Source organism: Equus przewalskii, chromosome 30 (assembly GCF_037783145.1).
Source record: "Equus przewalskii isolate Varuska chromosome 30, EquPr2, whole genome shotgun sequence".
Classification (NCBI taxonomy): domain Eukaryota; kingdom Metazoa; phylum Chordata; class Mammalia; order Perissodactyla; family Equidae; genus Equus; species Equus przewalskii.
This window is the reverse complement of record NC_091860.1, coordinates 5258775-5274624: the sequence shown is the minus strand read 5'-3', so window position 1 is coordinate 5274624 and position 15850 is coordinate 5258775. Positions and strand designations below refer to the sequence as shown.

Sequence of the window (15850 nt, the reverse complement as noted above, 5' to 3'; positions counted from 1 at the left end):
AGTTTTATTGAAGCTCCTCTAAAAATATGGAACAGGTGCCCATTTGAAAACTTCTAAATGTCAGTTATTTTTCTCAGAATGACGTAGTTGCATACCAACATTACTTAAATCATGCCTTAATTATGTACAAATTTAGCTAAATTGGTTGATTATTTCTAAAGTCAGTGTGGGATTAATATGAAATGCATGGACCTAATTGACAACTTGAAAATGCTTTTCTTATGGTAAATTTGATGATCTATTGCTATTTTATTAGCAGAGATAGACTCTTTTCTTACATTATAATGCTGTAAAGATTTGAAGCCCTAATTATACATAAGCGGTATCATATGGAATAAACTCATTATGATTGAGGAGAATGTTTAATGTAGTGTTTAAGATCACAGAATATGGAACCATACCACTAGGGTTCAGATCCTGGCCCTGAGGCTTCCTAGCTGAATGATTGTAGACAAGTTACTTACCTTCCTTGTGTCTTGGTTTCCACTTCTGTAAAACAGGGATACAAGTAGTAAATGATAGATACTCTATTTCATAGGGTTGCTATAAGATTGCTGTAAGAATTAAATGAATTACTGTTTATAAAGTACTTGTAGATACAGTAAGTACAGTAGGCCCTCTGTATCGGTGAGTTTCACATTCGCAGATTCAACCAACCGCAGAACCCACAGATACGGAGGGCCGACTGTATTCATTGTACTACGCCATTGTATTTGAGTATCCGCGGATTTTGGTATCCCTGGGATATCCTGCAGCAAGTCCACTGCGGACACCAAGGGACAACTGTGTTCAATAAGTGTACTAGTATTATTTGCCATTTTGGCCATCTCTTATCTAGTAAGTGCCATGTGTGTTGTCAGATAAATTAGTTGCCTACATATTATGGTCTAAAATAAAATGTTATTGAGTTATAATCTATTTCAAGTACTTTTTAAAGTTTCTATTTTACTTAAGTGTAAAAACTGATTTTTATACTAGTTGATTTTGATTATTTCTTTCTTGTTTGTATTACAGTTACAAATTATAATACTGTGGTAGAAACAAATTCCGATTCAGATGATGAAGACAAACTCCATATTGTGGAAGAAGACAGTATTACAGATGCAGCAGATTGTGAAGGTGGTGTGCCAGAAGATGACCTGCCAGCAGACCAGACAGTGTTACCAGGGAGCAGTGAAAGAGAAGGGAATGCTAACAGCTGCTGGGAGGATGACGGTAAGTGTAATTTTTTTTGTAATAGTCTATCCTCTTGATTCTTTTTAAAATATATATTAACCGAAAAGATAAATTAGATGAAAAGTTTTAAATAAACATTAAATTTGTCTATTAATCTATAGAAGGTGCCCTTCTACTTACCTTCTGTATGAAGCAGTATAATACAGTTATTTTAACCATTTGTACCAGGCATATAATATATTGAATTTTAGTAGTTGTTTTAACCAGATGAACTTTCCGTAATCTGTTGATATAATTGAACCTACCTTTAATTTCATATTGTGACCGTAAAAGAAGAATCCACTTAGAAACCAACAAATTATCTTTTTGTACAATAAAATTAGAATATAATTCAATGTCCAAAAAATCCCAAAAACGGGTAAATCATGGGAGTATTTTTAGTGTTTGTAAGTCTCTCTCTCTCTTTATATATATAAATATATATATACACACACGCAAACACACACAAACACAGACTTACGGGATTCTCGTATATGTTTGAATCCTATAAGTACTGTGATTATTTCGGTTTAAATTTTTACTCAGCTAAAATTTTTACTTTCGCTGAAGTGAAGTAAGGTTGAATGGAAGGAGCAGTGAAAATAAGGAGCTGCTCTACTTACTGCCCTTTCAGTGAGTAAACATGGAATGTTTAACCTTTTTCCTCATGTGTCAAATGAAGAAATTGGACTATAGTCTTTTCTTCCAGCTCTAAAATTCCTCTTTTCTACTTTTCCTAATAAACTAATTAAATTATTTGGCCTGTCTTGTCAGGGTTTAAGCAACAGTGGTATAAAAACAAAGGATGTTGAAGTGGCAAGTGTTGTGAATTGTATTGGGGATCAGGAACCAGGGGCATCAGCAGAGGCAAAGAGGAGCATGCAAAAGGTCAAATTCAAGGTCAGTCAAAGGAGAGGCTGCCCAGCAAGAGTTCACCTTCAGGGAGCTCATCTAAACAAGATATCAAAACTCAGGCTAGACAATCTAGGGAAATGGGTCAGGTATGCAGGTCAGAGAATCTAGATAACCAAAGATAGAAGCTTAGGAACAAGTCCAAGCAGGAGGAACTGGGTAGCAGTAGTTAGGATTTCTATAACGGGGCAAATTTTATAGCTAACAAAGGACTTTTGATATCATGTAATCAGCCCCCTCATTTTATAGCATTGTTCATTTGTCCATTCAGCAAACTCTGCAGGAATGGGGTTGCAAACTTACATAAGACTGTCTCTGTATGAAAAGTGCTTATAACTTAATGAGTGAAAGAGGGAAATAAGTCACAAATACATTATAATTTGATGTAGGTGTAAATTCAGTTATGTGGAAGCGTCAAGGAGGAACATCCAAATCAGAGAAAGGAGGAGAAGTCCTAGAAGAATTTCTTAGTGAAACAGTGTTGGTCTTGAGTTATAAAGGACCAATAGAGGTTAATTAGGCAAAGGACAGGGAACAGAAGGTGCTTCAAGAAGAATAAGTAACATGAGTGAAGCCACAGAGGTTTGAATAAACGGTGTTTGCAGAAAATGAGATCAGAGAAGTAAACAAGGGAAAGAATAGGAAGGGCTTTGCATGTGAAGTCAAGGAATCTGAATTTTATCCTGGAAGCTGTGAGAAGAACATCATTGATGTGTACTTTAGAAATAAGTCTAGTAACAACATGGAAAAAGAATTTTAGAGGGAAAGAGTCTAGAGGTAGGAGGTAGTGCCTTCAGTAAGGAGACTGTAAGAATTCAAGCAATGGTGAGTGTTTTTGAACTAAAGAAGTGACTCTTGGAATGGGAATAAAAGGGAAAGAGTTCACAGAAATGTAGGAGGTAGAATATATAAAGTTTGGTTGATTCTCTGTGGAAGGTAACTGACAGGGAAGGACTGACATAACTCCCACATTTCTGAAAGTAGAACCCAGAGGAGTTAACATGCTTATTTATTACCACAGCTGGTTAATGGCAGGGGTATTAACCTGTTAGACTTTAATACTGAGCGCAAGACTTTTGGGAGCAAAGGTTTCTTACATATTTTCTGTCTGTGGCCACAATTGATCCATCGGTGTAGTTCATCCAAAATCTTAATATGGGGGCAGGAAGGAAGTTATTTGTCTGGAAAAGGGGGAGATAAGGAGAATGAGATAGATGGAGGGAAAAAGAAAGATGAAACATCAATGAAGAGGTTCTATTTCTGGAAATATGGTGAGATAGATTATTTAGATTAACTCTCTTACTGAAAATAACTAATGATGCTAGATTTAAAAATAAATAAATCTTCTTGAAAGCTTTTCAGAGCTAACTAGATAGTAAGACTTTAACAGATCAAAATATAGCTGAAGACAGGAACCCATAGAGGTAAGCAGAACACAGCATAGAAGACTCTTTGCCTTGAGAACATTTGCCTAGCCAGGGTAATGTGAGCTGTGGCTTTCAGACCTCCAGGAGACGCAAAGCCTAGGACCACCAAAGAGTCTAATAGCAGATCCTCCCCTAGTATGAGTCACGTCTGGGCCTCAGGAGGATGCAGTAAAAGCAAACCCTCTGCCATCCCTTCCATCCTCAGGAGGTAACAGAGTGGCCTGACGAGGGGTTGAGGGAATGGAGGATTGTCTCTAAGCAGTAGTAACCACAAGCTGTCTTGCATTGATTTATAGCTCAAATTCTCATTATTGGGTAGCCTGATAAATCTCAAGCCATAACTGAGTTTAAAGTGGAACTGCTGCTGATATCCATAGGCCCCGAGCAGAAGCAAATACAAATCTTTTGGAGGAAAAGACCTTCATCATAGCACTACACAAGTCTCCCAAATAATTTAACAAGAAGACAGCAACATGAGTGAGAATTAGCAGAGACAAAAGGAAGCAGAACTGGCCTATAAAGACTTTAATTACTGGAGTTATCTGATACAGATTATAAAATGACTTTGTCATGTTTAAAGAAAAAATAGACAAGCTTGAAATTATCTGCTCTGATAGAATAAAATATAACCAACAGATCTCAAGAAGAACCAAATGGAACTTCTAAAAATGAAAAAAATAGAGTAATAGAAATTCAAATTCAAAGGATGAGTTTAACAGCAAAGTAAACAGAGTTGAAGGAAGAATTAATGAATTGGAAGATAAGGGAAAATTACACTAAATGCAACTCAGAGAGACAGAGATAGGAAAATATGAAAAACAAGATAAGAGTCATAAAGGATAGAGTGAGAAGGTGCAATATATGTCTTAATTCTAGGAGAAGAGAGAATAGAGAAGCAGCAATATATGGCAATACAGTGGCTGAGATTTTTTTCAGAATTGATAGAGTACACTAGACCACAGAGGCAAGAAGCCCAACAAATCTTAAGAAGGATAAATAAATCTACCCCTAGTCACATTATGGTGAAATTGCAGAACATCTAAGACAAAAAGAAAACTCTTAAAAGTAGACCCTAAAAAATCAGATTATATTTAAGAGAGTGGCAGATAAACTGACAGATGAATTCTCAGTAACAACAAGCGAAGCCAGACATAGTAAAAAGATGTATGCTGGTACAGAATTATATACTTAGCAAAATATCTCTTAAGAAAGGAAATGGAATAAGGTAACAATTTCAGACAAGTTTCAGGCAATGGAAACAGAAAATTTGTTATCAGTAGACTCAGTGAAGGAAATTCTAAAGGATGCATTTTAGATATAGGAGGAAAGAACTCGTTGATAAAAGTTCTGAGATGTAAAAAGAGCAGAGAAAATGGCAAATATGTGGTAAAGATAGATAAACACATAGTATTTCCCAAATACTAACAGAAAAAGTGGGTGTAGCTAAATTAATTTTAGGTGATATCAACTTTAAGGCTGAAAGCATTATTATAAATAATAGGGTCACTTTATAATGATGAAAGATTAAATTCTCTAATAAGATATTTTAAATGTGTTTGTACCTAATAACAAGGCCTCAAAAATATATAAAGAAAAAATATGCAGTCTACAAAGAGAAAAAGACAAATCTACAGTCATTGTGGAAGATTTAACATACCTGTTAGTCATTGATGGAATAATCACACAAAACTAATGAGAATATATATTTGAAAATATGCGTAAGATATATAGACAATGTACTTAGTATTTGCAAAATAAATATTCTTTCAAGCCATAGGGAATATTTATAAAAATTGAACATACACAGGATTATAAAGCAAATCTCAACAAATTTCAACAAATTGTGGTCGAGGAACACAATACAATTAAACTAGAAAATAATAGGATAAATAAAAAATTATATTTGGAAATTTTAAGAAACACTTTGTAATGTATGTTTACATGTCAGTAAAGTAATCATAATGGAAATGAGGAAATACTTTGAACTTTGAATGATAAAAATATTACATATCAAAATTTGTAGGAAGTGGTTAAAGCAGTTTCTAAAGGCATATTTATTTATTTATTTTTTAAAGATTGGCTCCTGTGCTAACATCTGTTGCCAATATTTTTTTTCTTTTTCTTCTTCTCCCCAAAACCCCCCAGTACCTAGTTGTATATTGTAGTTGTGAGTGCCTCTGGTTGTGCTATGTGGGACACTGCCGCAACATGACCTGATGTGCGGTGCCATGTCCGTGCCCAAGATCCAAACCAGCGAAACCCTGGGCCACCAAAGCGGAGCGCACAAACTTAACCACTCGGCTATGGGGCCAGACCCTAGAGGCAAATTTAAAGCCTTAAATACATATTTTAGTAAAGGTTCTGGCTAAAAGTTAATGAGCTAAGCATCTATCTCAAGAACTTAGAAAAAGAACAGCAAACTGAGCTTTTTGAAAGTAAAAAAACAAAAGTAATATAAAATTGAAAATAAACATACAGTACAAAAGATCATCGTAAGCAAAACTTTATTCTTTGAACACTATTAACAAATCTTTGACAAGATTGATCAGGAAAAAAAGAGAGAAAACAAATAGCCAAAATCAAGAACAAAAAAGAGGACATAACTACAGAGGCTACAGATATTGACAAGGTAATAGGGGATAATGTGAACAAATGTATGCCAATAAATTTGAAAATGTGAATAAGATATTAGGTATTCTCAACCAAACTGGTTCAAGAAGAATTGGAAAACATGAATAGTCCTATAACCTCTAAAGAAATTGAATTGCTGGTCAAAAATCACAAAGGTGGCGTGAAGATACAGAGCGACTGAAACTCTCACACATTGCTCATAGGATTGCAAATGGTATGGTCACCCTGGAAAACAGTTTGACGGTTTATTATAAAGTTAAATATACATTTAAGATATGATGCAGCAATCCCATTCTCCTGGGTATATTCCCCCGGGAAATAAAAATTTAGGTTCTCATGAAAACTTGTATGCTAATGTGTATACAAGCTCTATTCATAATTGCCAAAATCTGGAAAAAAAGCGGTTGTCCTTCAACAGGTGAAACAATGAGGAAACTGGTACATCGGTACAGTGGAATACTACTTAGCAATAAGAAGGAAAAACTGTTGATATAAGCAACAACTTAAATGAATCTCAAAAGCATTATGCTGAGTGGAAGAAGCCAGTCTCAAAAGGTTACATACTATGTGATTCCTTTTATATAATGTTTTCAAAAAGACAAAATATATGCTGGATAACAAGTCGGGTTGCTGGGGACTAGAAGAGGAGAGTGTGATGACAAAGGGACAGCACAAGGGAGGTCGGGGGCTTATGGAACTGTTCTGTGTCCTGATTTTGGTGATAGTTACATGATTCTATACATGTGTTAAAATTCATAGAACCATACACCAAATGAAAAAACAGTAAATTTTCTGTATAGTAATTTATATAGGTGTATATGTGTCTGTATGTATATATATATATTTTTTTTCACTCCTGCAAAGAAAACTCTAGCCCCAATGGTGTCACTGGTAAGTTCTTTTAAACATTCAAGGAGCTAATAATTCCAGTTTTAGACAACTCTTCTAAAGAATAGTATAAGAGGGAAGATTCCCTAACTCTTTAAGTGAGGCTACCATAATCTGATGCTAAAACAGATAAATGTAAGAAAGAAAAATTACAGGCTTTCTCAGAACACAGACACAGAAATCCCAAACAAAATATTAGCTATATAATATATGTGTATGTACATGTGTGAAATGCAAGGTCAGAATAACATTTAAACCAACAAAAATACCACTTTAACAGAGTTTAAGAATAATGAAATATTCGTCTCAACAGACACAGAAAAAACATTTAGTAAAATACCTATGAATGTATATCATAAAAGCTAACAAACTAGGAATAGAGAGTACTTCTTCCTTGATCTGATAAAGTGTGTCTATCTAAAATCTATCATAGACATCGTACTTAATGTTAAATGTTGAAAACTTTTCCTTTGCGACCAGGAATAAGGTAATGGTATCCATTATCACCACTTTCATCAGCCTTGTATTGGAGGTGCTACCCAGTGCAGTAAGACAAGAAAATAATTCAATAAAGGTAAGAATTAGAAAGGAAAAAGCAAAACTCCTGTTATTTATAGATGATAGGGCTGTATATAAAAAAAAGAATTATAGATAAATTATTAGAACTAATAAGAGTATTTGACAGGTTTTCTGGATTCAAAGCATATATGAAATTTAAAGTCATTCTTAACATCAGTAAGAGTTACAAAACAAAAATAGATGTGTAAGACTACAGGAAAAAATTAAAAACTTTTTTTAAAGGTCTTACCTAATGCCTCAATAAGTGGAGAAGTATATCATTTCATGGATTAGAAGACTCTATTTTTTTTTTTAGCTGAACTCCAGATATGATTTGGAATTCACTAGTTTTTCCATTAACATCTCTTGATCTGGATCCAACCCAGGGCTCCACATTGCACTCAGTTATGTCTCCTTAGTCTTCTCTGGTCCATGATAGTTTGTCAGTCTTTCCTTGTTTTTCATGTTCTTGACACTTTTGAGGAATACCTTCTGGTATTTTGTAGAACATTCCTCGATTTGGATTTGTCTGATATTTTCCTCATGATTGATTGAGGGTATGAGATTTTGCAAAGAATAACACAGTGGTAAAGTACCTTCTCATTGCTTCATATCCAGGAGTACGTGATAGCCACATGACATCACTGTGATTTTTAACCTGACATATGAGGAACAGCCAGGAGGCTCCTGAGCAGAACAAGTGAGGGAGAGATTAGTAGAAATGAAGCCAGAGAAGTAATAGAATGCCAGAGCATTTAAAAGTCTTATGAGCTGCTGGAAACACTTTTAGTTTTATTGAAATGAGACATTAGAAGAATTTGAATAGAGAAGTATTATAATTTTATTTTCACTTTAGAAGGATCACTCTGGCTTCTCTATTGAGAATAAACTATAGAGGGCAGGGGTAGGAGCAGAAAGAGCAATAAAGAGTTCTTAAAATAATCTAGTGTGGCAGCTTGAATCAGGGTAATAGCAGTAGAGATTATGCCTATGACTCCATTGTTTCTTCCATTTTGTTGTTAGGTTTGGAGGGAGTGTAATTATGAGTCACTCATCTCTCTTTTTTAAAAAAAAATATTATTATTATTATTATTATTTTTGCTGGGAAAGATTCGTCTTGAGCTAACATCTGTTGCCAGTCTTCCTCGTTTTCTTTTTTTCCTCCCCAAAACCCAGTACATAGTTGTATATTCTAGTTGTAAGTCCTTCTGGTTCTTCTATGTGAGCTGCCACCACAGCATGGCTGCTGACAGACAAGTGCTGTGGTTCCGTGACCAGGAATCGAATCCAGGCCAGCGAAGAAGTAAGAGCACCGAACTTTAGCCACTAGGCCATCATGGCTGGCTTGACACCTGTCACTCTTAATCTTGTTAGAACACATCTCACTTGTATCTGCTTTTGATTCTAATTTTGTCTTGTCTGTTTCCCTCCTGTCATCTAGAAATGAGATAAGTAGGGCCAAGGACAGACCCAGTGGCATGACACTAGCTTTTTCTTCTATTGTCATCATTCTATAAACCACTACTTTTTAAATAAATTTATTTAATCCATCTATATCTTCAAAATTAAATATCATAAGATCATGTCTCCTCGTAATAATGTCAAAAATGGATGTGACTTTTTTTCATTGAACCCATCCTGGATGCTAGTGATCAGTGTTCTTTTTTTTTTCCTTTTTTAAGTGTGCACACACACGCAATACCTTTATAATATATTCTAGAAAACATTCTCAGGATAGAAATTAGATATCTCTGATCTGTAGTTTACAAAATGAGGTCAAAGGTAGAATATGCAAATTAAATGACATTTTCCCATCTCTCCTAATCTCCACTGTTCCTCAAAGATCGTCACCAGGTCAGTGATTTATTTTCAAAGGCTTTTATGTTTTCTGAAAATATTTTATATGAGCCAGGAGACCAAGTGTTTGTATCTAACCCAAGTTTTGATTCTCTTTTGCTTCTTGAACTTCATGCTTTCTAGAAGAGGAGATCAGAACTAATTCTTGGGGCTGGCCTGGTGGCATAGCGGTTAAGTTCGAGCGCTCTGCTTCTGTGGCCCTGGGTTCGCTGGGTTGGATCCTGGATGCGGACCTGCACACTGCTCATCAAGCCGTGCTTTGGCAGCATCCTACATAGAAGAAGTAGAAGGACTTACAACTAGGATATACAACTATGTACTGGGGCTTTGGGGAGAAAAAAAAAGAGGAGATTGGCAACCGATGTTAGCTCAGGGCTCATCTTCCTCACCAAAAAGCATACCTAAAAAAAAAAACAACTTAATTCTTGTAGTTCCTGGTTGCCAGTAGGATTTGAGTCCAAACTCTTAAACATGACAGACAAGGCCCTTTACAGTCCGGCTCCACATTGTCTTCCCAGACCTGGTTTTGTACCACTTCCTTTGTCCATACTCTTTCATTCCTCTAAATCTTTGCATATCCTATTTCATCTACCTTGCATGTCCTTCTCTTCATTTTCTGTCACCTCCTCTGTAAACCATTGCCTGACATCCATAGACATATAGTGAATAAGGGGTCTGCAAAGCTACTGTTGTGCATAGCTTTTACACATTGTAATGTGATTGACTGACCACTCTGTTCCACTAAAAGAATTCTTGAGGGTAGGGACCTCATCTTACTGATCTCTATCTTTTACCATTAATGCCTATACATATTAGATGCTCAAAAAATCTTCTACAGGTAAGGGAATGAGTTAAGATGTTTTCCTTTTTTATTTTTAATCTTCATCAGTTATATCATCAATTTCAAAAAAAAAAATTAGTTTTTCCCGTCCTTGCTTTCCTTAGCATTTTGAGAGCTTCAGTTCTTTATCTGTTTTTATCTTCCTGACACTATTTGGACCTTACATTGTCTAAACTCCTATATCCATCCTTGGTTATGACAAGCTTGCTGCTCTTTGTAAATAGAGTTTTAAAATCTGAGCTAACTGGAAGCTCCATCTATGTGACACTTTTCTTTGTTTCTTTTCTTAAGAAACATTTCTTATATAAAATATGAATAGAGATTAATGAGTTTTCTTGGCCCATGTGTAAGGCATCTAGGAAGTAGTAAAATAATATAATCACTTAATGCTTTATCAACTGTTTTAAAAAGAATGTAGAGACTTCTGCTTCTAGAAAGATGGGAGTAGATATACTTTTCCCTATTCTTCCTGCTAAGTACAGCCAAAAACCTCTGGGCATTACATAAAAAACAAATATCAAAAATTCTAAAAGGTGGAGAGAAAGAAGACAGGCTGGGGACCTCTGGACCCAAGGAACAACACGGCAGTGAGTTCCTGGGTTTTCTTTTAGCTTATGCACCCCTCATAGATCAGACTGGGTGCTGGAGAAGCCAACACCCAAAAACCTCTCCAGGTGCACACATACACACAAAAAAGCCTGATGAAAGCCTGCTATCTTCAGCTAAAGGACCAGAAAAGACGCAGCCTAGTAAGACAGAAAACTTTTAGACAATGACTGCTCTACTCCAGCCAAATGCAACAGAAAAAAACTGGAGCCCCACTCCCCATCCTCACCAGCAGAGGCTGACTGGGGAGCCTTTGACTTCCACCTTCACTGAAATGAGGCACCCAGACTCCCACCGTCGTGGTGTTGGAGAAGGCCAAGTAGGGAGCCAGGACTTTGATCTCCACCAAGCAGTAACAAGACTCTCCCCTTGGGCCCGTGTGTTAGTGGCAACCACATGGGGAGCCTGGACTTCCATATCACCGCTACGTCGTGGTGACAAGGCCTCACGCCCCCTCCTTGCTAGGGTGTGTTGCAGCAAGCCTAATGGAGAGTCAAGGCTTTCACACGGTCCAGGTGTAACAAGGCCACCTCTCCTCCACCCACAGTGTCAGCAGAAGCTTCATAGGGAACAGTAACGAGGCGCCCTTGTACCTCTTGACCAGTGTGGTATCAGCAGAGGCCTGGGGCGGGGCCTGAGCTCCCAACCCTGCTTAGCAGTAGTGAGGCACTCAAGCAGGGACAGAAGCTGAGAGACAAACCTGGACTTGTACCCCCAGTTGCCAGTAGTGGGACAGTGCCTTCCTTCTCCTTGGAAGCCTGCTAAAACAAAATACTTAAATAAGATCCACTGTCTCTGCTGCCTTACATAATAACTAAAATGTCCAAGTTTCATTAAAAAATCATCAGTCATACCAAGAACCGGGAAAATTTCAACTGAATTAGAAAAGACAATCAACAGATACCAACACTGAGGTGACAAAGATATTAGAATTATCTAACATGGTTTTTCGTGGATTGCAGTCATGATAAAAATGCTTCAACAAGCAATTATGAATGTGCTTCAAACTAAAAAATACAAAGTCTTGACAAAAAATGGAAAATATAAAGAAACAACAAATCAAAAATGTAAAACTGAAAAATATAATAGCTAAAATTAAAAAAAACTTTAATAGATAGGCTGACTAGAAGAATGGAAGGACAGAAGAAAGAATCGGTGAAGTTGGAGATATAACAATAGAATTCACCCAGTATGGGGGCTGGCCCCGTGGCCGAGGGTTTAAGTTTGCGCACTCTGCTGCAGGCGGCTCAGTGTTTTGTTGGTTCGAATCCTGGGCGCAGACATGGCACTGCTCATCAAGCCACGCTGAGGTGGCGTCCCATATGCCACAACTAGAAGGATCCACAACGAAGAATATGCAACTATGTACTGGGGGGCTTTGGGGAGAAAAAAGGAAAAAAATAAAATCTTTTTTAAAAAGCAGGGGAGGTCCTTATTTAAAAAAAAAAAAAAAGAATTCACCCAGTGTGAACAACAGGAGAAAAGTAGACTGGATAAACAGAGTCTGAGCCACCTGTTAGGATCTAATGTTTATGTCATCAAAGTTCAAGGAGAAGAACAGAAAGAGAATAGAGCTGGAAAAGTATTCAAAGAAATAATGGCTGAAATTTTCCAAAATTTGGCAAAAGACATACACCTACACCCCAAACAGGATAAACTCAAAGAAAGTCACACCAATACACATCATAGTCAAACTCCTGAAAACTAAAGACAAAATAAAAATCTTGAAAGCAGAGAGAGAGAGAGAAGTAATGACTTTACCTATAGGGGAAAAACAGTTTGAATGACAGCAACTTCTCATAAGAAACCATGGAGGCCACCCAGAAATGGGACCCTTTTCAAATGCTGAATGAAAAGAATTATCAACCTAGAATTCTATATGCAAAAAAAATATCCTTTAAGAATGAGGAAGAAATCAGGACATTTTCAAATGAAGGAACACTGAGAGAGTTTGTCACCAGCAAACCTACCCTAATTGAAGGGCTGAAAGTTCTCCAAACAGGAAGGAAATGATAAAAAGAAGGAATCTTGGAACATCAGGAAGGAAGAAAGAACAATGGAAAGAATAAAAATATGGGTATATGCAATAGAAATTACTTCTCTTCTAGAGTTTTCTCAATTATGTCTGATGATGAAGCAAAAAATATTATGAGTAGATAAAATTAATGAAATGTATAGTGAATACCAGTACTTTCTAATTTATATTGTATACAACCTCCCTAAAAAGTTGTAGTTGACCATATCTTATGGTAAATTTAATACCCAAGTCATAGGGTATATAGAATTGTACATTAATTCCTACCTTAACATAACTGTTTTCATTTGAGCCATTATTGTTCAACATGCATTATATTATAGAGAACATTCTCAGACATTGAAAACTAGTTAAAACTCCTATAAAGAAAAAAACCTCCACTTGAAGATCAATTCTTTTCATAGATAAATTACATTTCTAAACATACATTAAGTGCTAATTCGAAGCTTTACCTTACCAATTAAAAAAAAATTAAAGGTTTATGTGTGTCACACCATGTTCAAAACAATCTTGCCTGACCAAGTAAAACAAACCAATAAACACAAAACTGTGCTCCTTTGATAAACAATTTTGACTAAAGTAGAAAATCAGTATCATACTGAAAACTACAAATCAAGATAATTCTGGCAGTCTCACCAGTTAAAAAGTATCCTTTCCCATTGCTAGAGTTGAAAATGTCTGTGAAAATGTGTACAGCAGATTTGTAACACTGCTCACTGATTCATGGCAACCAGGACTTCTTGCTGGAATACTGATTCAGAATCCTCAGTAAATTAATTTAAATTCGTGAATACCGAGGTTAGTAACTCAGTAGTTCATTTACCTGGTTAGCATTAAGTGTCCATTAGTCTTGAAATCAAGTGAAAGTTTATGTAACAAGGCTTCACATCCAGAGAACTTCAGTCCTTAAATTGTTTTATGGTTCCTCAAGATGATCTTTCTGGCTGAGTTTGAAAAATTATCTGCCAGATTGGACATGGTTGTCAAATCAACCAGATCCTGAAGTGAAAACAGAAAACTTGAGTTCCCACAAGAGGAGCGTGCTCTGAGGGGCACTCCACCTATGTGGAGAGCTCCACTGTACTCACACTTTTCGGGGTCTGTTCTCTGATGAGACCCGTCTGCACTGCTGTTCTTGTGTTCTTTACTTTTTTGTAGGTCTTGTTAAGAAACTACTACCCAATGTAAAAAATAAGGAAAAAAACTGTAAGATGTCTTGATCATATCACAATTATAACTTCAAGAAGACATAAATAAGTAAAATTTCCTCCTATTGAAAAAAGAGATTAGCAGTGTTTTGCTTAGAAAGTGGAGTAGCTGCAACTTAGGTTTTCAGAGGGAAGTTGAGAAGGCCAATTGCTCAGTGAAGACTTTCTTGTGTAGTTACTTGAGGATGAGCAAGAAATAGTGAAGTGGAGGCCCTTTAACATTACTGAGCTAAAGGAAGCCACTCCAGCTGTACCAATTAGTTACTTCAAAGATTTTTAAGCAAAAGGGAAACAAGAAAGAAGCAAGTGGGCAGACATGTAGCTGTGCTAGAGACCAGCACATGAAACTGATATCACAGATCTGTAGCATGGTGTAAATCAAGGGTCTCGAGTGTATGGGAAAATGTAATATGCTATTGAAATGGCAATTATCTTATCAGTAACTTTTAAAAAGCTATTCCTATTTGTGAATGAAATCTCAAGTTAGAATCAGTTTCTAGAAAAAGGATTATATGGAAGAAGCAGTATTTTTACTGTAGATACTAAGTAAACTAGGACATATTCACCTTCAAAAATAAGCAAAATTCCCTGGTTAATTAAGTCCTATTGTCTTCAAATACTATCAACTTTAAATTTTCTTTGTAGGGAAGATATTATAACTTGGCAGTGTTCCAGCATATCTATACTCATCTTACGGGAGCTTCTTGTGGTTCAGCCAAAAACTCTCATGCTTGTGTCAGTTAAACGTTTTTAAATATATACACTCTTACTTTTGAGACACCTGTTTTATAGGCCCTTCATACTTTTAGTTTTTAAAAAATATATAAAACTAATCTGGTAATTTAAAATATTGTTTAATATGTTAACTTTTTCTTAATGTTTTAAAAAATGATCCCAGGTAATAATGACTGAAACATTTTTCTGACGTGAAGTTTTTAAAACTCTAGAAATGTATATTTTTACAGAAATGCTAAGGCAATGAATACTTCTTTATAATAAAAATATTTAAAATTCTGATCTTACAGTTCATAGCAATAAGGCTTTCTTGGGCACAAGTTATAATAAAATACGGTGAGTAATCTGTGCCAGGAATACATCAATCAGTGTCTAACTCAGCACTGGCCAGACTGCGCTCGTCTCTCAAGATTCGGTTTCCCTGCCGGAGGTGGTGTGTGGCGCAGTAGACGCTCAGCACACGCCTCTGGTCTTCATTCCACCACTGTGTCTCTTGCGTTTCACTTTTGCATCTGTAAAGTGAAAAGCCGGGGCCAGATGGCCCAGAGGGGTTTTTTAGCTCTACTTATAAGAAGATTCAATTCCATTTCCACTAAATATGCGGCGCTGATGTCTCAGTATCTCTGCATATCTCAGTATTAAGAGGCAGCACTAGTGAAGGGGTTTGGGCTTTCCCCCCAGCGATGAACCTCAGTTGTACACCCTGCCCTCTTTAAAATCCCAGTCAAACAGGTTTGCTACCCAGAGTGAAGTGTGTACAGTTCTTTTTATTATTAGCCTGATAGTATATATTCAAAATAGTGCTTTCCAAAGTTACTTAGGTTATTTCTCGTCTTCCTCACCCCCTTCAATATGTTATGTATTAATAATACAGTTAGATTCATTTGTTACTGTTTGCATTCCATTCTTCATTCTCCCTGTCTGGTGAGTACTTAAA

General features: G+C 36.3%; 1 protein-coding gene across 19 annotated transcripts in view; it reads left to right on the top strand.

The window, feature by feature from the left end:
- Positions 1–15850, top strand: part of ZEB1 (zinc finger E-box binding homeobox 1) — a 180567-nt gene that overhangs the window by 121642 nt on the left and 43075 nt on the right. For all 19 annotated transcript variants that reach the window (XM_070601320.1, XM_070601321.1, XM_070601326.1 and 16 more), the window contains one exon: positions 1015–1215. In XM_070601320.1, the coding sequence (XP_070457421.1) occupies positions 1015–1215 (201 nt within the window). The remainder of the gene's footprint in view (positions 1–1014; positions 1216–15850) is intronic.